This window comes from Canis lupus, chromosome 12 (assembly GCF_048164855.1).
Source record: "Canis lupus baileyi chromosome 12, mCanLup2.hap1, whole genome shotgun sequence".
Classification (NCBI taxonomy): Eukaryota; Metazoa; Chordata; class Mammalia; order Carnivora; family Canidae; genus Canis; species Canis lupus.
This window is the reverse complement of record NC_132849.1, coordinates 43266112-43287088: the sequence shown is the minus strand read 5'-3', so window position 1 is coordinate 43287088 and position 20977 is coordinate 43266112. Positions and strand designations below refer to the sequence as shown.

The window sequence follows — 20977 nt, the reverse complement described above, 5'->3', positions numbered from 1 at the left end:
CCAGGGCGTGATCCTGGAGATCCGGGATCGAGTCCCACATCGGGCTCCCTGCATGGAGCCTGCTTCTCCCTCTGCCTGTGTCTCTGCCTCTTTCTCTCTCTCTGTGTGTCTCTCATGAATAAATAAATAAAATCTTAAAAAAAAAAAAAGACTTCGTTTTAAAAAATAAAAAAATAAAATAAAATATAGTGATGGAGAAAAAAAAATAAGATGCCATGAAAGCAAGTTTTAATTTGTCCCACAATTTAGAAAAACTAAAGATATTTATACTAGTGCTTTTGTGTTTGCCCCCTTCTCCCCGACCCCTCACCTTTCTTTTCATTGATAACTGTATGTTTGTGCAGGCTGAATGGAAAGTGGGTGTCATTAAGATAGTCTCTTCTTATGTCTGTCTGTTCTTTCCCATGTCCTGTAGGAGAAGATGCTGTAGAGGATGAGGCTGAAGAGAACCCCATTGTCTTAGAGTTTCAGCAGGAAAGGGAGGCCTTTTATATAAAGGATCCAAAAAAGGCTCTCCAAGGTTTTTTTGACCGAGAAGGTACGTAAACAGATTCTGACCCTGCCAGTAAAAGGTATCCATTGCAGAGTTGTTTTATAGATCTTCAGGGTACTTAGAAATGCTGTATTTTATCTGCTGTTCTGCTGTTCCTCTTAATCAGTTCTTGCCCTATGGTCGATCGCTTCAGGTTTATTTTGAAAATAGTAAAAGTCTTGTTAGTTCTTCCCATCTTGGAAAAAGAGACTACTTTTTTTTTTTTTTTTTTTTGACTTGTCCCATTCTTCTCAAAAGATCTTAGACTTGGGTGGTGGGGAGATTGTCCTAATGTCTTAAATTTTTTTGTTTCTAATTCATCTGATCTTTTATAATCCTTAACATGAATGTTCACTTTATATGATGTAAGGGATGTTTCCACAGAGGATTGTTTCAGTAGTGATGCTTTGAGAGAATATCTCTGTGTGTTTATGAATATGTATGTGAACTGGATACATTCTGCACTTAATATTTATGCTTCTAAAAACCAGGCAGTTATGAGAAATTAACTACATCTACAACTTAAATAAGTGTGAAAGCTGCTATATAGTGGATAAAGCCATTTTGGGGGAGTTTTGATCTGTTTGCCTTTCTTTTTTTTTTTTTTTTTAAGATTTTATTCTTTTATTTGAGAGAGATAGAAATAGCAAGAGAGAGCACGAACGAGCAGAGGACAGAGGGAGAAGCAAGCTCCTGTTGAGCAGGGAGCCCGACATGGGGCTAGATCCCAAGACCCTAGGATCATGACCTGAGCTGAAGGCAGATGCTTAACCAACTGAGCCACCGAGGCACCCCGATCTGAGTTTGCTTTTCTTTGCCTCAAGCTCATCCTAATTTTTAAAAAATATTTATTTATTTTAGAGAAAGAGAGCAAGTAGGGGGAGGGGCAGAGGGAGAGAGATTCCTGAAGCAGACTCCCTGCTGAGTGTGGAGCCTAATGCAGGGCTCTATCCCAGACCCTGAGTTCATGACCTGAGCTGAAATCAAGAGTTGGCCCCTTAACTGACTGAGCCAGCCACCCAGGGTCCCCAAGTTCATCTTAATTTTATTATTCAATGATAATCCCTAGGAATAAGAAGTGAAATGCTTTGAAATTTAGTATTCGGTGTGGCATGGGAATTTGATATTCTTATTTAACCCTTCCTCTCTTTTCCCTTTGTCTCAACTAATAGTTTTCAGATGTTATTAAAATTGTTTTGCCTTTCTTCCTCCCACAGGAGAAGAATTAGAATATGAATTTGATGAACAGGGGCATAGCACTTGGCTCTGCAGGGTGAGGTATGTTCTGTTCTCATTAATGTCCATTTCTGAAAGTGGCCAATTTCAGGTTGTAGACAACAAACCCAAAGAGTAACTTCAGTCTTATTTTTAGGGTATACCTGAATTTGGGCTTTGATAATTTGGCAAATGGAGTGGGATGGGTCAGAGGTATGAGGAAAAGATTTGAAGTCCAACCTTGGCAAGATAGAACAAGATGAATGAGAGATTATAAAAGCATGTCAAAAAATAACTATTATCACAGCATATTAGTTTTTTTGGTGAAAATTAGAGCTTAGTGTTGTGCTGTGATTCCCTCCAAACCAATATAGATTACCTGTGGATGATTCAACTGGAAAACAACTGGTAGCTGAGGCCATTCATTCAGGAAAGAAAAAAGAAGCAATGATCCAATGTTCACTGGAAGCTTGTCGAATCCTTGATACTTTGGGATTGCTGCGGCAGGAGGCAGGTATGTGGAAGTCTTTTTTTTCTTTAAAAGAAAGAAAGCAGAGGAGACAGAGAGGGAGGGAGAAGGAGGAAGAGGGGGGGAAAGAGATAGAGATGGACAGAGACAAAGAAAAAGAAAGAGAAAAGGAAGGAAAATTTAACACAAGGCAATAAAATATCTTTCAGGGGAAAGTGTAAACTGTATAGAATTCTGTAGTGAAAAGAAAAGATTCCATATCTCAGTATTCAAAGGAAGCCATTGTATATATTCTCCTAGACATTTTTTTATGGGTATAGATATATGTTCAGAATTAGGTCCTTTAGGGGGATCCCTGGGTGGCTCAGCAGTTTGGCGCCTGCCTTTGGCCCAGGGTGCGATCCTGGAGTCCTGGGATTGAGTCCTGCCTTGGGCTCCCGCCATGGAGCCTGCTTCTCCCTCTGCCTGTGTGTCTACCTCTCTCTCTCCCTATGTCTATCGTGAATAAATAAATAAAATCTTAAAAAAAAAAATTAGGTCCTTTAATAAAAGTAAGCACTGGATAGCCCGGGCAGCTCAGTGGTTTGGTGCCACCTTCAGCCCAGGATGGGATCTTGAAGACCCTGGATCGAGTCCCACATCGGGCTCTCTGCATGGAGCCTGCTTCTCTCACTGCTGTGTCTCTGCCTCACTCTCTCTCTCTGTGTCTCTCATGAATAAATAAATAAAACATTAAAAAAAAATAAGACTACCAATGACTCATAACAGAATACACCTGTTCCTTGCCCTGCCCCTCCTCAGTCTTCAACTTTAGAAGGCTTTTTAACTCTTTCAGTTATTCCTTTTGGCATTTAAAAATATCCATATTTCTAAAAAGGAAGAATGTGCTGCTTTATTTTGAGTCATTTATTTTAAACATCTACTGACTCTGTTATATTAGTATTTACATGATTATGTTTATGCAAATATTAGTCATAACTCAGCAGTTTTTTCTTTTGTTTTTCCTAAAGTTAATAATTATGTGTGTTTTTTATGTATTTGGATTTTATAGCTCTTGATCATTCTTCCCACACCTTTCAATAACCTTTAAATATATTTTCTCACATCGTCAATCACATTAAATAATTGATCAGTTCTGACTTTTTTGGAAACATTTCTCCTAAAGAGCACTATTTTTTTAGGACTTAGTGCTCTCTGAATTGCTGCAGGACTGTCAACTGGACCTTACTTTGCTGTTATCCTTGAGATTTCCTTTGTCTTTTTTCAGGGTTAAATTTTCTGTTTCTTGATTCCCAGATTCTCATGTTTCTTGGTGTATTCCTTGTTTTATTGGAGTATTTCTTTCTATAGTTTTAGCAGATTAAAAAGCTGGTACTACAGTAGAGGGCATGGATGATTATAGTCTTCAGTGGATTTCACATCTTTCATTTTTCTTGGTCTACTCTCATTTTGGTGGAAATCCTCTAGTGGATTCCTCAGAAAGGATGTATAGCAAGTAAACTTTATTAAATTCTCCATTCTGAAAATATAACTATTTTAGCTTTACTCTTGATACTGTTCAGAAACATTTCTGAAATTAGCCATTAGTCATTTAATCCCTCTGTTTTCTCTTTCTCTCTGGAATTTTGTTACTAGATATTGAACATCTTAGACTGACCATATAAATTTTCTTTTTTCTTTGCTTTGTTATCTCAATGTCTTTTTGTTCTTTCTGGGAGATTTCTGCAGCTTTATCTTTCTATCTCTAGTTTGCTATCAAGATTTTAATTTCCAAGGTTCATTTTTGTCCTTTGAACATTCATTTTTTAGAAAAGATTTTATTTATTTATTTGAGAGAGAGTGTGCAGGCAGGAGTACGAACAAGGGGAGGGGCAGGGGGACAGGGAGAGAAAGAGATAATCTCAAGCAGAGTCAGCACTAAGCACAGAGCCAGATACAGGACTTTATCTCATGACCCGAGCCAAAATCAAGAGTCAGACGTTCAGGATGCCTGGGTGGCTCAGCAGTTGAGCATCTGCCTTTGGCTCAAGGTGTGATCCCAGGGTCCTGGGATTGAGTCCCACATTGGGCTCCCTGCATGGAGCCTGCTTCTCCCTCTGCCTATGTCTCTGCCTCCCTCTCTCTGTGTCTCTCATGAATAAATAAATAAAATCTTAAAAAAAAAAAAAAAGGCAGATGCTTAACTAACTGAGCCATCCAGATGTCCCTGAATATTCATTTTAAAAACATAATATGCTATCGTTTCATGGGTTGTAAATATCTCATCACACTGCTAATCTGTGTCCTTCAGATTGCTTTTCTTTTTTGTGTGTGGTCTCTATCCTGCACATTCGAGGTGTTTCTCAGGGCACCTGGGTGGTTCAGTGGTTGAGTGTCTGTCTTGGGCTCAGATCGTGATCCCCCCGGGGTCCTGGGATCGAGTCCCACATCGGGCTCCCCTCAGGGAACCTGCTTCTCCCTCTGCCTATGTCTCTGCCTTTCTCTGTGTCTCTCATGAATAAATAATTTTAAAAAATTTTTAAAGTTTTAGAGGTGTTTCTCAGTTGTATAGTTCTTGGTTGTAGATTCTTATTTAGGGACAAAAAAGGTGCTTGACAGCTTGGATTATATAGGTGAGACTTCCTAATTTTGAGCAATAATAATAGAATGATGTTGGTGGGCCCTTTATTGGGGAATTCCTCATGTAGTGTCCTTAGGTTTTTCCTCTTCTGCTGGCAGGATTCCTCAGAGAATATTATTCCAATCTCCTGCATGAAATTCCTGGAGCTAGAGGCTGGAAGATAGCTGAGCAGATTCTCAATATCCAGCTATTTTCAGGACGGTACTATTTTTAGAATATAGTACCCATGCTCTTGTCAACTGGTCAGTCCACAATGCAGACTTTCCATCTTACCCTTTCTAGAGATTAACTTCTGGATTTTTTTCTGGGGATGGGAAGGAAGTGAGCAGGCAGGGAGGAGAATCTATTTCTCAACTAGCTTTTACTCTGTTCTGCTTATTTTAGCACTACTATCCATCCTCAGTTCCAGATCCTTTTGTAGATTCTGCAGTATCATCAGATTGGTTCTCAGCTTTCCTCACTATTGGTTTAGAGTTCATCTTTATTAGTTCTGCTAAGTTAGTTTCCACCTGTCTGTCTACTTAATAATTTCCAAAAATGAAATGTTACTATCCCTTCTCTCATTCTGTCTGATTTGTAGGTTTAGTATTTTTATCTTTTTGTTTACTTATTTTTTAAGGAAGCTCTTTACCGAGCATTGGACTCAAACTCACAACTCTGAGATCAGGAGTTAGGTGCTCTACCAACTAAGCCAGCCAGCAGCCCCAGTATATTAGTGTATTTATTTATTTATTAAATTTGTGTTTTTTAAAAAGATCTCTTTACTACAGCTTTAGTGGGATATGAGGAGAGAGTAAACTTAGAGATGTGTGTTTAATGTACCATCTTAACCTGGAAATTACGAAGTTTATATTAATAAGGACTGTTTTGGTTGTAAGTAATAGAAACCCAATTCAAACTAGCTTAAGGGAGAAAAGTTTTGGCTCTAGAAGGTGGGAAGAGTAGCTTACAGCATTGAAGGAAGAACTGCGTGAACCAGGACTTTTAAATTCTGGTCCTATCAAACTAGAACTGTCAGTATCACCAGGATACTATAAAAGCTGTATGTGTAAATCTGATCAGTTTTATGAGTCCATGGTTTTATTTTACAGATAGATTCTTATCCTATGCAGAAAAGCTGACTGCTCACAGCCTGAATTTATATCTTCCCTCTTTCCTAACTTCATTGGAAAGAGAGTCTTTTTTTCCTTATATCTAAATATAAATATAAGGGAAAGATTCTTACTGATTTGGCTTTGGTCACTTGAGTACCCCTAATCCAGATGGAATGGGGGAGGAGTTTTCTAGAAGAAAAGGGATACTTTTACCAGAACAAGGGGAATAAGATGGCATAGGGTAGACAAGAAAGTAATAGGTCCCGTAGTCCCCTATTATAAGCTTTATACATTTTCATGGTTACAAACAATGTTGCATTGATATCTATAGGATAAATTTCTCTAGTGGAATTGCTGGTCAGTTGTGTTTTTATTATTGACAGATGTTGTGATATTGACCATGAAAAAGGTTGTATTAATGTATATTCCCAACAGTTGTTTGAGAGTTCCATTTCCCCATACCCTTGCCAAATTGGGTATTATTAATCTTTTTTCTAATATATAGGTGAGAAGTGGTATCTCATTATTTTAATTTGTATTTTTTTTCTTTTTTAAAGATTTTATTTATTTATTCATGACACTACACAGAGAGACAAGAGAGAGGCAGAGACACAGGCAGAGGGAGAAGCAGGCTCCATGCAGGGAGCCTAACATGGGACTCGATCCCGGGTCTCTAGGACCACGCCCTGGGCTGAAGGCGGTGCTAAACTGCTGAGCCACCCAGGCTGCCCTAATTTGTATTTTTTAATTATTAAAAAATGTTTAACATCTTTTTTTCACCATTTGGATTTCTTTTTCTGTGAACTGCTTTCATTATTTTTAAAATTTTCTTAAAATTATTAGCCTTAAAGGATTATTAGCCTTTTCTTTGTTTACCTTTTTCCTTTTTTAACTCATTGATTTTTGAGAACTTCTTGTTCACGAAATAAATTAGCCCTTTGTTTTAATTCTTTCATTGTGGTAAAATATACATCACATAAAATTACCATTGTAAGTATTAAGTGTATTAAATACATTCACATTCTTGTGCAACCATCACTACTGTCCATCTCAGAAGTTTCTCATCTTCCCCTATTAAAACTTTGTACCCACTGAACACTAACTTCTTTTCTTCCTTCCCCCAGCCCCTGGTAATTACCATTCTACCTTCTGTCTCTGTGAATTGAACTACTCTAATTAACTCCTATAAGTGGAATCATGTGTGTCTGGTTTATTTCACTTAGCATAAAGTCTCAACCCTTTGTTTTTATATGTAGTTTGACAGCTTATTGAGTCTTGCAGTAATTGATATTTTAAGTTGCTTACCTACTTGCCTTTTTCTTTTTTTAAAACTCATTTCAGGGGATCCCTGGGTGGTACAGCGGTTTAGCGCCTGCCTTTGGCCCAGGGCGTGATCCTGGAGACCCGGGATCGAATCCCACGTCGGGCTCCCGGTGCATGGAGCCTGCTTCTCCCTCTGCCTATGTCTGCCCCTCTCTCTCTCTCTGTGTGTGACTATCATAAAAAAAAAAAAAAAAAAAAAAAAAAAAACTCATTTCATTACCATTTATTTTATCTCCTAGTATCTCGAAAAAGGAAAGCCAAGAACTGGGAGGATGAAGACTTTTATGATAGTGATGATGACACATTTCTTGATCGGACTGGCCTCGTTGAAAAGAAGCGTCTGAACCGAATGAAAAAGGCTGGGAAGATTGATGAGAAGCCAGAGACCTTTGAATCATTGGCAAGTTTTACTTATAGAAATAGCTGTGGTAGTTCAATTTTTATATAAGATAATATATTATTTAAATTTGTTTCAAAATTTTAATTTTTAAAGCAATAGCATTAAAAAAAAAAAAGCAATAGCATTGAAATCTGGTAGTGAAGTATAACTTTCTTGATCTGTCAATTTGTTAGTAATAACCAGTCTTATCCAGGTTGGAAAAAAGTTTGGCTTGCTGCTAGCCTCTGTCTACCTCTAGGTAGATACTGATTTATTAATGAACCTTCTTTGAATATGATTAACAGCATATCCAAAAAGAAAGGAAAATTTAGACATTCTGAAGTGAAATCAACTTCAGACTTTTGGCAGTCAAGAATTGTGAAAGGAATTTTGAGGAGTATACTTTATTAATAGTCTTAAACAGTATATCCTTTATGAAATCGTCATAAGATGGCATGTGTTTTCACTATATTAAGTAGTATTGAGAGCTTTAAAACATTACCTAACATCTATTTTTTGATTCACCAATGAAAACAAATGCCTTGAGTTCTTTCTTTTGAGTAACAAGTCTATATTCTGTACATTCAGTTTAATTATGAATTAATTCAGAAATTAATTCAAATTAAACACGTGAAAAATGTTAGCTCCATAAAATTCAGATTTAAGTGGATTTCTGAATTAATCCTCTTAAACAAACAAAAAAATCCTCTTGTAACAATAGTGAAAATAGGAGGAAGACAGGAAAGCTACCATATTTTGAGAGAAGAAAAACATTTGTTCACCCTGTTAATTTGGGTATTACAGGTTGCAAAATTAAATGATGCTGAAAAGGAACTCTCTGAAATTTCTGAGAAACTGAAAGCCTCAAGCAAAGGTAAGTTAATGACCTATTAAACAAACATGTATTGGGCGTCTATCATAGGTACTATACGCTATATGCTTGTCAGCACTGAGGCTAATAAGATCTACAAAATATGGAGCCTTTCTTTTTTTTAATTTTTTTAAAGATTTTTATTTATTTATTCATGAGAGACACAGAGAGAAAGAGAGGCAGAGACACAGGCAGAGGGAGAAGCCGTCTCCATTCTGGGAGCCCAATGTGAGACTCGATCCCAGTTCTCCAGGATCACGCCGCCTGGGCGGAAGGCAGGCGCTAAACCGCTGAGCCACGCAGGTGTCCCTGGAGCCTTTCTAAGGAGCAACATAGCATCTTTGAATGAGAAAGAACATTATAAATTATTTGGTTTAAGCTCTTTATGTAATAGATGATGAAAATGAAGCCCATTGAGGCAAAGTGATATCCCAAGGTCTTCAAATTATCACCTGTTTTCTTATTCCTAATATGAATAATGTCCTCTATCCAGCTTTATGTTAGTGGATTTTTTTTAAAAGGATTTATTTATTTGAGAGAGAGAGTAGAGCGGGCAGAGGGAGAGAGAATCTTAAGCAGACTCCTTCCTGAGTGTGGAGCCTGACATGGGGCTTGATCTCATGACTCTGAGATCATGACCTGATCTAAAATCCAGAGTTGGATGCTTAACCTGTTGAGCCACCCAGGTGCCCTTGTTAGTGACTTTTCTATGGAAACTTTGGCTGAATTTTAAAATATTTGAGGCCATTTTTCTGAACATGTATTATGCTTTCTTGGACAGCTCTATCAGAGTCACCATCTCAGGACTCTTTAGATGCATTCATGTCAGAAATGAAATCAGGGAGTGCATTGGATGGTGTGTCCCGGAAGAAACTTCACCTGAGAACTTTTGAACTTAGGAAAGAACAACAGAGACTTAAAGGGTTGATAAAAATTGTAAAACCAGCAGAGATTCCAGAGCTGAAAAAGTAAGTCTTCATTATAATTAAAATTTTAAGAAGGCATGTTTGAATAGATAACATTTTGAATTATATCATTGTTTTCTTACATAATCATTACAGAATAGAAATAGAATGTAAGAGGCCCTTTAAAGCACAGGAGACAGTGATTTCAGAGTCAAAACCCATTTCATTTATGAAATATAGACTGCTATGGAATTTTTAGAGAAAACTCTATTGATTCTTGTTTCATTGGAAGACTCTGAATTTTTTACTTAATCTTTTAATGCAGAGTAAACTTCTTTAAAGAGCAACATGCACAAAAGATTAGTATCCCCAATATATAAAGACCTTTGAATGAGTAGACAACCATCTAGCAAAGAGAAAAATGGGAAAGGGGTATTAACTGACAGGCCACTGAGAAAGAAATAAACATAGCTCTTAACTATGTAAAAAAAGTGCTCAATCTTGCTCATAAGGGAAATACAAATATAATAATGTAATTTTTTAATCTATGATTTTATCTTATTTTTTATTTTTTAAAGATTTTATTTATTCATAAGAGACACAGAGAGAGGGGGAGAGAGAGAGAGAGGCAGAGACACAGGCAGAGGGAGAAGCAGGCTCCATGCAGGGAGCCCAATGTGGGACTCGATCCCAGGTCTCCAGCTCCAGGATCACGCCCTCGGCCGAAGGCAGCGCTAAACTGCTGAGCCACCCGGCCTGCCCTAATCTATGATTTTAAAACCCCAGAGGAAATAAAAGTACAGATTGTCATTTTAGCACTTGATTTGTCATTCCTAAGAACCGGTTGATAACTTTAATATATTTAAATACTGTGTAAAAAATATATTATTTATTTATTTATTTGAGAGCGAGAACACAAGGCAGGGGAGGAGCAGAGGGAGAGGGACAAGCAGACTCTACTGAGGACCTAGCCCTGATAACAGGGCTCAATCCCATAACCCCGATATCACGACCTGAGCTGTAATCAAGAGCCAGATGCCCACTGGACTGAGCCACCCAGGTGCCCCCCTATATTTAAATACTTTAAAGTGGACTTTCTTCCTTTAAAATGGGGGAAGGCATAATCCCCTAAAGTTGATTTTATTGGTTAACTTTGATTTTTGTGTAAATTATTGGAAGAAATTAACCTAAGTCCATTTGCAGAAATCTAGAAAATTTTTGAGTAATTTGTAAATAGGATTTTGGGAATAGTTTTTCCCAGACTCGGCTTGTATTTGTGAGTGTATGAATGTATACGTGGTGTGTGTGTGTGTATGTGTGTGAGAGAGTGAGAATAAGATCCAACCTTTCAACTTGACAGTATTTTCAAATTTTGTTCTATGTGGTCTCAACAAATTTTGAAAATGTTGAGTAGGTTGTTGGAAACGAGCAATTCCCAATGAGCACAATCCAGGTAGACATCTCAAAAACTGGGTATTGCCTGGGTGGGATGACTCATTTGTGAAGATAATTAACTCTGGAAAGTTTCTTATTTTATTTAAAATTGTGCTGTCCTATATAGCACCCAATAGTCTCCTGTGACATTAAAATTAAATGAAATTAAAAATTCAGTTCTTTAATGAAGTAATCACATTTCAAGTTCTCAGTAGCCACATTGTAGCTAGTAGCTTCTGTATTGGACATTGTAGAAGTAGAACATTTCCATTATTGCAGAAAGTTCTGTTGGACAGTGCTGCTTTAAGTAGGCTCCATGCTGGGCGTGGAGCCCGACTTGGGTCTCAACTCACCATCCTGAGATCCAGACCAGAGTTGGGATCAAAAGCTGGCCACTTAAATGACTGAGCCACCAAGTGCCCCGTGGACAGTGCTGCTTTAGATTGTGTAAGCATTTAGGCAGCCCCTTTCCCATATACAAAGCCTATAATTTGATGCTAGGGACATTGCATAGATAAGTATCTAGATATTAGAAGGCACCTTTTTTTTTAATAGAGATGTTTTTGGAGCCCTTGATCATCTGTACAGAAAATTAATCCCCAAATTACTAGCAGATTTTTAAAAGATGTATGTATAGTTTGGATATTTCATACAGTGATTCCTAGGTCAGTCCACAAAAGTCTATGACCCAAGTAGTATTTCATTTACTAATAGTAAGGAGGGGAGTTAGCACTCAAGTTAGACTCCCTGGCTTTCATTCTTAGTTCTTTTCATTCTCAGCTCTTTGGGCATTTTGAGGCAAGTTATGTAATTTCTTTGACCTTTGCTTCCTTCAGCTGTAAATTAGAAGTACTAATGATGTTGAAAGATGACATGAAGAGAGGTGTCTGGGTGGCTCAGTCAGTTGGGCATCCTACTCCTGGTTTTGCCTTGGGTCAGGATCTCAGGGTCATGGGATTGAGCCCCACGTCAGGCTCTGTGCTTAGCAGCAAGTCTGCTTGGGATTCTCTCTCCCTCTGCCCCTCTCGCATTCATGGTGCTCTCTCTCTCTTTTTTTCTACTAAAATAAAATCTTTTTAAAAAAAGGAAGATAACATGAATAGCACTTGACAAAGTGCCGGCATGTATGTATTATTATTGTCATCATTGTCCTATTTTGCTTATACCTAGCAGCTGTTTATAACATTGTGTTTATGGAGAAAGGATAAAAACTCCCAAGACATAGAACAGGTGAACATTAACATTGAGTTTTAATTCTAACTCCAAAATCGTTTCTCTTGGTAAGTCATCCCTGTGAGGGAGGGTATGCCAACTTCCTCCAGAGCCTCCCTTCATGCTGTCTGCGTGTCTGCTTAATTTCTCCTCCCTTTCCTACATTAGATCTGTCCTTTAGATGTGTATACCTTCTCTCTCCTCTTCTGACTTGAGGGTTGAACTTCCAAACTTTCTATCTAACATTTTTCCCGCCTGACCCAAGTAGCTCTTGATTGCGATCCCATCTTCTGTCTTTTCATATCTTTGGGGTGTCTTTGCTCATCCTCCAGACCAGCCAAGCTATTTAATAGAGCTGAAAAATATCTGTGTTGTTCTTGATTTTGTCTTTGTATGCCAGAATCTTCCTGAAGCCTTTGAAGAGGGCCTGTGAAGGATAGTATTTGTCAAAGAGTCTTTAAAGCCAGCCAGGCAGAATTCTTCTGGTGGCCTTAGCAAGGCAATGGGTGTGTCTGTGGTAGAGAGCATGCGGCTAAGGCTACGCTCAGGAACACTGCTGAGGGGATAGGACTTAGGTAGAAGAAGGCAGTAGTGGCATATGGGGCTTTAGCATGGAACGGCAAGGTCAGTTTCTCATATGGGTCCCTGTGTGTCTGGAGTGCCATCTCGATCCCTATATTCCAGAATGCAGGCCTGTCCTTCCCTCTCTCTCCTCATGCTATCTCGCCTACTCTCTGAGTGTCTGGTCAACTCAACTGCTATCTGTTTTGTTTTTGCTCATTTCTTGTTTCCCTCTGCTCTTTCTTAATTTCTACAATCTCTTGTTTTTGCTCTTTTTCAGCTTTACCCTAGTGGTCTCAGCTATTAGAACTCTTTGGCAAAACAAAACAAAACAAAACAAAACAAAACAAAACAAAAAAACCCTCTCTTTGGCCATTGAGAATGGTGACAAGCTCATTAGTTGTAAGGTCTCTCATATGTCTTTGTCATTACTTATCATGCAGTGTAGCTCCTACACACACTTTTTTTTTTTTAAACTTCTGTGATCAGAGCTTTTGTGTGTGGTTATAAGTGTGAACTCCAGGTAAGTAAGACACTATGAATCCTCTTGAGAGGTTGGTGGAAAATAGGGCTTTACACCATGGACTCATCCTGCCATTCGGTGGCAAGGAATGGGGTCTTGCCCCTTTGTCAATGACCTTTGTAGTCAGTATCATTTTATGAAGGTGAAGGTGAAGTCGTGGCATGTTACAACTTACTAAAGTCAGACCCTCATCTTGCTCTGAATAGCCCTGTCTGTGAGAGTCAGCATTCAGATTCTCTTGGCCTTTTCCCATTTGTATGCTTAGATGTTCATTTTTTGGAAATTTTTGTTTTGCCAAAAGTTTGTCATCGTCCAGGGTGTTTTTAGATAAAATCTTGGCCTTGCCAGAATAGATACGTATAACTGTTCTTTCTTCTTAGGACTGAAAGTCAGACTACAGATGTGGAAAACAAAGCTAAAAAGCTTACATTGCCTCTTTTTGGTGCCATGAAAGGAGGAAGCAAATTCAAATTAAAAACGGGAACAGTAGGGGTAAGTTGTGGGTCATGGTGTTAAACTTTTAGCTCTCAAGTCAGTTTGCATTAACTGATAGGTACATTGACCATCAATTTATTAATTAGTGACAAATGTTGCGTTTAAGAAGTGTTTCTTTTCCTAGTGAGTGGATGTTGTGGCATTTAGACTCTGCTAACATATGTGAGTCACATAGTCCCTGCACCTGGCCCTGCCATATGATGTTCCCTACTTCATTTAATCCCTCTAACACTTCGTGATGTGTGGGAATTATAACCTTTCACAGGTGAGGAAACAGGGTCAGAGAGGTTAAATATGAGATCACATCATCATTAAGTGACTAGACCGGCAGTCAGATCCAGGTCCACTGTTTCTTGAGTTTCATCATCTTTCTACTATCCTCTAATACTTCACTGGTGAATATTTTTGCTTTATGTACATCACTTTTCAGAGATTCAGCTTTTAAAAGATCTTCATCACCTAAAGAGCTGAACCTTATGTATTAGTGTGTGAGAGCTGCCCTAACCAAACCACAGACTGGGTGGCCTAAACGACAGAAATTTATTTTCTCACAGTTCCGGAGGCTGGAAGTCCCAGATCAGCATGCCAGCAGGGTTGGTTTTCCGAGGTCTCTTTCCTTGGCTGGAAGATGGTTGCCCTCTTCCTGCATCTTCTGTGCACTTGTACCTCTTAGAAGAACACCAGTCATCTTGGATTAGGGCCCCACCCTAACGCTTTCTTTCAACGTACACCTTTAAAGAGTTTATCTCTAAATATGGTTACCTTTTGAGGTACTGGGGATTGGAACTTCATGAATTTTGTGGGGCCAGAATTCAGCCCCAAGCACCTTGAATTAGGGCAAACTGCCCCCTGGTGGCAGAAGCCTGAAGTCGCAGGTTGACCTGAGATGCAGGCTTTTCTGTGAAGGTGGAGGAAGGGAGGTACTTGTGTTTTAATTAGAGGAAAAAGTCTTTACTAAAAAGCTCTCTTGGGCAGCCCCGGTGGCCCAGTGGTTTAGCGCCGCCTTCAGCCCGGGGTGTGATCCTGGAGACCTGGGATCAAGTCCCACATCGGGCTCCCTGCATGGAGCCTGCTTCTCCCTCTGCCTGTGTCTCTGCTTCTCTATCTCTGTGTCTGTCATAAATAAATTTTTAAAATCTTTAAAAAATAAAATAAATAAATAAAAGCTCTCTTTAAGGTTTACTGAATTAAATCCTATATTTAAAAAATGAAAAAAAAAGATGCGTTCAGTATATACTTTGGTACTTTTTCTCTATTCCTTAAGCTCCAATCAAATTTTTCTAATATTTTTATTAAAAGGTCTTTTAGAATACTTGGCTTTTTATTCTTCAAGAAATGTCTTTAGGGGAAAAAAAAAAGAAATGTCTTTAGGGGATGCCTTGGTGGTGCAATCTGTTGAGCATCCAACTCTTGGTTTCAACTCAAGTCATGATCTCGGTTGTGAGATCAAGCCCCAGCGTCAGGCTCTGGGCTCAGTGCAGAGTCTGCCTGAGAGTCTCTCCCTCTCCCTACTGCTCTTTCTCTTCCTGTCTCTTTCTCTCTGTTTATCTCTCTCTAAAATAAATAAATAAATCTTAAAAAGAAAAAGAAATGTCTTCACAATCTGTTTTACTGATTGACATGTCTTATTTCTTTGAAATTGTGCTAAATCTTTTTTTTTTTTAATTTTTATTTATTTATGATAGTCACACAGAGAGAGAGAGAGAGAGAGGCAGAGACATAGGCAGAAGGAGAAGCAGGCTCCGTGCACTGGGAGCCCGACGTGGGATTCGATCCCGGGTCTCCAGGATCACGCCCTGGGCCAAAGGCAGGCGCCAAACCGCTGCGCCACCCAGGGATCCCGAAATTGTGCTAAATCTAAAATGAAAAAGCTCCACAAATAATCTGTTTCTTAAAAATGTGTGTCTGATTTTCCTCTGCAAAATTTTGTGATGAATTAAGATCCTTTAACACCATGAGGGGTAACAGGACAGAATTCTTGCAGCTGACATTCACCTGCAATAAATGTTTTTGTTCCCTACAAGCTGTTTTAAGTGTTCTGTACTTAATATTCTTTTGACCCTAGAAACTAATAGACCTGTGTGTTAAGGGTCCATAGATGGATAAAATTTCATATGCAAGTCCTACTTCTGGCAGACTTCTGCAGGGTTCATCAACCTAGAGAGGTTAGATATACACATTTAGCTTAACCTCCTTAAAGAGATTTGTTTCTTTGTCATTATTTGGAACTATTTTTTCATGGTTTTTTTTTTGTTGTTAATAGAAGTTACCCCCCAAGCGTCCTGAACTCCCTGCAGCTCTGATGAGAATGAAGGATGAGCCTGAAGTAGAAGAGGAGGAAGAAGAGGAGGAGGAAGAGGAAAAGGAAAAGGAGAGGGATGAAAGGGGGGACATGGAGACTGGAAGCAGTAGGCTGCAGCAGGAGACAGAGCTGGAAGAAGCAGTGCAGGACACAAGGCCTCCTACTGACCTCATGTGTTCTAAAGAAACAAAAACCCATGGTAATATTTTTCTTCTCCTTCCTTTGGTGTTCAGTAGGGCATTTTCATTAATTGTGCATTGTTTTGAAAAGCCAAGCCAGTTCTTGCTTGTGCATTTTGACTCTGTGGCACTTGATGATATGTAATACAGTGGACTCTGGAAACATACTTTTTTGCTCTTTGACTGTCAGTCATTATTTATCATTGCCAAATAAGGAGGGCACGCATTTCCTGTCTATTCCAGAATTATGGAGCACTGAAAGCTGTGGAATCTGAAACCACAGCTGCTGTGGAACAATCCTGAGCTGCTGCCATTGTGTGATTAGAGGGCAGTAGAAGAGGGTGCATGATGGAGCCTAATCAGTAGTCTCAGTGTAGACCTCCCCTTAGTCATTGTTTTCCCCATCCCTAAAATGGAGGCTAAGCATACCTGTGTCCACAGAACACACTTCCTAGGAAGTATGATGCATTGTTCATCTTTTTGCCCATGGTACTGGCAGAGAACCCAGCACAGTCTTCACTCATCTCCGCCAAGGCTTGATGACAAATGACAAAAGAGGGAATTGGTTGGTTTTAACTATGTTTTCTTCTGATTATAAGAGAAAGATGTATTCATTTTAGAAACTTCAGATCCTACATAAAAGTCCAAAGAAGAAAAGAGAACTCTCCTGCAATCTCATCCCCAGAGATCATTGTTCATTTTTTAGTATCCTCTTGTCCCTTGTCAACTGCAGGAGTTATTTCCCTGCAGGGTGGCCAAACTGCTTGGAATTGTTAACACTTTGTAGAAAATAGGGAGCATGAGGAAAAACAGAACAGAAACTGACATTAAATTTTTTTTTTTTCTGACATTAAATATTTATGGGAATGCATGCCATGTCTACTTCCAGAACAAACCAGGCTTGTCTGCATAAAGTGCCAGGCCTGGTATGGAGGCCTTCTCCTGAATCATCCTCAGTTGGTTGAGAAAAGTTTCTGTTTTTTCATCTGTGAGAGATCTTTTGTTTTTGTGTTCTCCTTTGCTTAGTTATTGGCAAAATGCTTAGCCTTTTCAAACAAGGTACTTACACATACTCTTTTAGAGTCCAGTCTTTGATCCATACATTGTGAGGGTGGCATGTAAGGTTAGCAGGAGGGGGAGTAATAAGTGTTGAATTTTTTTTGTTAAGAGACCAAAGAAAATATGTGTATGTATAAAAATGGTAGGTTTTTAAGTTTGGTAAAGATACATTAATGAATAAATCTGCAACTGCTTAGGGATTACTCTAGGCCTCTTTTTTATTTCAATATTAGGATCATATTGTACATGCTATTTTATAACCTTTTTTTTTCTATGTCTTAAAATATTCTTCTTTTTTTTGTCTTAAAATATTCTTTTAAAATGTGGAGTCAATAAGGAGCATAGTGGTCCATCACATGCAAGTGCCATAATTTATGTAATCACCTCTCTATTGTTAGGCCTGTATGTTATTTATTAAATTTTGCTATTATAAACATATTGTGTATAATAAATCTTGGTATCCGTCTTTGATTATTTTCTTTGAATATGTTCCTGGAATTAGAATTTCTAGGCCAAGGAATATGTACATTTTTAAGGCTTTTGGTAAGTAGTGCTGAAAAGTTTTACCTCAGAGTTGGCCAGTTTTTAAAGTGGAAAACTGATTTCTCTGTTAAACATATGGAGGCACATTTTTTTGCAAATCTAATTAAGGTTATTGAAGCCAATGATAGTAAAGCTGGATGATTATGTATTTACTTAGCTTTTCCTGCTTTTGTTTTTGTTTTCTTGGTTCCCCACTATGAATTAAATAATAACAATATGCTCTGGTTCTGCATTTTATAGAAAACATGTCTCAACTCACCCAACTGGAACAGATTAAAGATTATCAAGAGATTAGTGAAACAGCTGCATCATGTGAGGAACCCTCAGGCAAGTAGTGTAGCCGACTCTGTTGCTGCTCTGCACACAAGCAACCAGCTGGTGTCAGAGAGAAGTTGGCAGCTGAGCTGAAGCAGCAGGAGAATGGCCTTTCAGACACTGGGGAGATGCTCTTGCAAGGGCCTTCGACAATACTGGAATATATGAGAGGTTATGTGTGGTGCCATCCCAGTTGCCTTTCTTTATTCCTTTTTCTGCCTCTTGGGGTTCCATCTCCCTGACCTACAAAATTCCTACTGCCTTTGTGCTTCCCTCTGTCCATGCAAGGCCCTCCATAATTTTCCATCTCCCAGAGATGAGTCTGTGCCTATCTTGGCAGTAATTCCAAAACTATTTAAAGAAGTTGGTTGAAAGGTTGTCCTATCAAAAGGACCAATTTTGAGGCCTCTGAGTGGTGTAGTTGGTTGAGTGTCTAACTCTGGTTTCAGCTCCGGTCCTGATCTCGCGAGTTGTGGGATCGAGCTGGAGTCAGGCTCTGCACTCAGCGCAGAGTCTGTTGGAGACTCTCTGCCTCTGTCTCTCCCTCACTTGCGCGCTCTCTCTCTCTCAAATAATCTTTAAAAAAAAAAAGAGACTAGTTTTCTACTGCTTTTAACTGTAATGGTTGAACTGTAGAATAGTAAAATCAGCCCCATTTTCCTTGCCCCCCTTTTTAAAAAAGATTCTTTTTATTTGAGAGCAAGATTGAGAGAGAGTGCATGAACAAATTGGGGGAGGGACTGGGGGAGAGAAGCAAACTCCCCACTGAGCAGAGAGCCCTGCGTGAGGCTTGATCTCAGAACCCTAGGGTCATGACCTGAGCCAAAAGCAAACACTTAACCAGCTAAGACACCCTTTTCAAATGGTGCAGTTGTATTCAAGCTTGTAGAACAGCCTTAGGATTTGAAAACTAGGGTTATTAGCAGAGAGAAAATTCTCTAAAGATAGATAGTCTTTATAATAGAAGAAAAAAATTTTTTTTAAGATTTTATTTATTCATGAGAGACAGAGAGAGAGAGGTAGAGACACAGGCAGAGGAAGAAGCAGACTCCGTGCAGGGAGCCTGATGCAGGACTTGATCCTGGGACTCCAGGATCATGCCCTGGTCCGAAGGTAGGCACTAAACTGCTGAGCCACCCAGGGATCCCCAATAGAAGAAATTTTTGAGAATTTGTTACATGTTTGCTTCAATTTTTATAATGCTCTTTTAGGGGGAATTTTTTCTTTTCTGTTTGATTTATTCTGAAATAGCTATTGCCTCTTGTTTTTCTTTTTCTCAAATTAGCATCAAAGAATAAATATGAGAAAAACAGAGATGAACTGAAGGAAAAAAAAGCTCCTGGTCCAGGCAAAGTAAGTACTTAGCCATAATCTTCATCTCTCTAGAAATAAAAGTGAATCCCCTTGTCATGGACCACATTCAGAAGAGTGAATTTTTAGGGATTGTCTTAGTGGAGTTCCCAATTGCCTAATCTAGAAATCCAGGCTCTCTTTTATTTTTGAATTTTTATGTTTTGCATTCTCTATTTTTGTCTCCATCCACATGGTTCTCTACTACTGTACATATACCTCTTTGATGAATTTGTGAATCTTTGTTCATATCCTTTAATGCCATACAAAGATGTTCACATAATATATTCTAATTTGACTGTTTATTACATAGAAGATAGAATGTAATGTACTGCATGGAATTTTTTTTTTTTGCAGGAATTTTTTTTTTAACCCATTGTGGAAATCACTGGTCATCAGTACACCAAGAGCTTCCTACTATGTGGATACCTAGCCAATCCCCTGTGGGTGGATACTTGGGTTGTTTTTAGTCTTTCATTGTAACAGTGCTATAATGAATAATCTTGTGTATACATAATTTTGTATGGATACAGTAAGTTCCCAAAAGTGGGATTGCTAGATTGTGTCAGGAGGTCCCTAAGACCCTCAGGCTAGGCAATTCACAGAAAGCCTCACAGGACTCAGTACGTGGTTGTGCTCACAGCTATGATTTACTAGAGTAAAAGGATACCAAGCACAGTCAGCAAAGGGAAAAGGCCATGGGGCAAAGTTTGAGGAAACTAGGCATAAGCTTCCAAGAGCTCTCTTTCATGAAGTCACACAGGATGTATTTAATTCCCCTAGCAATGAGTTGTGACATCTTATGAAATGTTGCTAACCAGGAAGGCTCTTTAGAGACTCAGTGCCCAGGATTTTTACTGGGGACTGATCACAAAGGCATCTTCTGCCTGACATGTACTCAAATTCCATTTTCCCAAAAGGAAAGTAGATGTTCAGCATGAGTCATATTGTTTTTATAGACAGTTTAGGCGCAGTGAGCCACTTAAGGTTATCAGGTAGTAAGAACCCTGCTGAAATCCAAATCCTCAGATACCAAGTGAAGGCCAGCATTGTAAATAGGCCTTTCAAGGGATAGCAGTCAGGCTTGCCCTGTTAAGTCTTTTCTGTACTTCGATCAAAATACAAATGTCAAATTTCCCTCTATGAGGGTTATACCATTAGAACTCATACCTCTGTTAACAGTCCCTTGTAAAAAACATCACTTCACTCTCACTGGCTGAGAATCAGCTTGTTGAGGCTTTACAGGAAAAAGTTAAGGTTCAGAGAGAGAGTATGCTGCCATTTTTTGGTTACTTATGTCAAGTTAATTAATGGAAGCTTTTCTCTCTTAATTTTTATTTGCTGATAGGCATAGGGACAATAATTCTTAGAGTTAAAATTCTTTTGAGTAAAATAACCTATCTTTTCTTCACAGCTTCCAGCAACACTTTCCTCCAAATATCCAGAAGATGACCCAGACTACTGTGTGTGGGTCCCACCTGAAGGTAGATTGTTTTCTATTACTTTTCTTCTCTTCTAAGACTTACATATTTATATTTCTGAATAGGTAATGTATGTTTAAGGTTCAAAATAAAGTTTTATAAGAGTATATGGTAA

The 20977-nt window shown here is 38.7% G+C and overlaps 1 protein-coding gene across 4 annotated transcripts in view; it reads left to right on the top strand.

Moving 5' to 3' along the window:
- LOC140601913 (kanadaptin-like) overlaps positions 1–20977 on the top strand; it is a 103301-nt gene that overhangs the window by 3186 nt on the left and 79138 nt on the right. For all 4 annotated transcript variants that reach the window (XR_012004995.1, XR_012004996.1, XM_072771358.1 and 1 more), the window contains exons 3-13: positions 416–538; positions 1750–1810; positions 2122–2261; positions 7493–7653; positions 8437–8506; positions 9285–9471; positions 13519–13630; positions 15897–16134; positions 17957–18043; positions 19317–19384; positions 20796–20865. Coding sequence is in view for 2 of the 4 variants with exons in the window: in XM_072771358.1 (XP_072627459.1) it covers positions 416–538; positions 1750–1810; positions 2122–2261; positions 7493–7653; positions 8437–8506; positions 9285–9471; positions 13519–13630; positions 15897–16134; positions 17957–18043; positions 19317–19384; positions 20796–20865 (1317 nt within the window). In the remaining 2 variants the exon portion in view is untranslated. The remainder of the gene's footprint in view (positions 1–415; positions 539–1749; positions 1811–2121; positions 2262–7492; positions 7654–8436; positions 8507–9284; positions 9472–13518; positions 13631–15896; positions 16135–17956; positions 18044–19316; positions 19385–20795; positions 20866–20977) is intronic.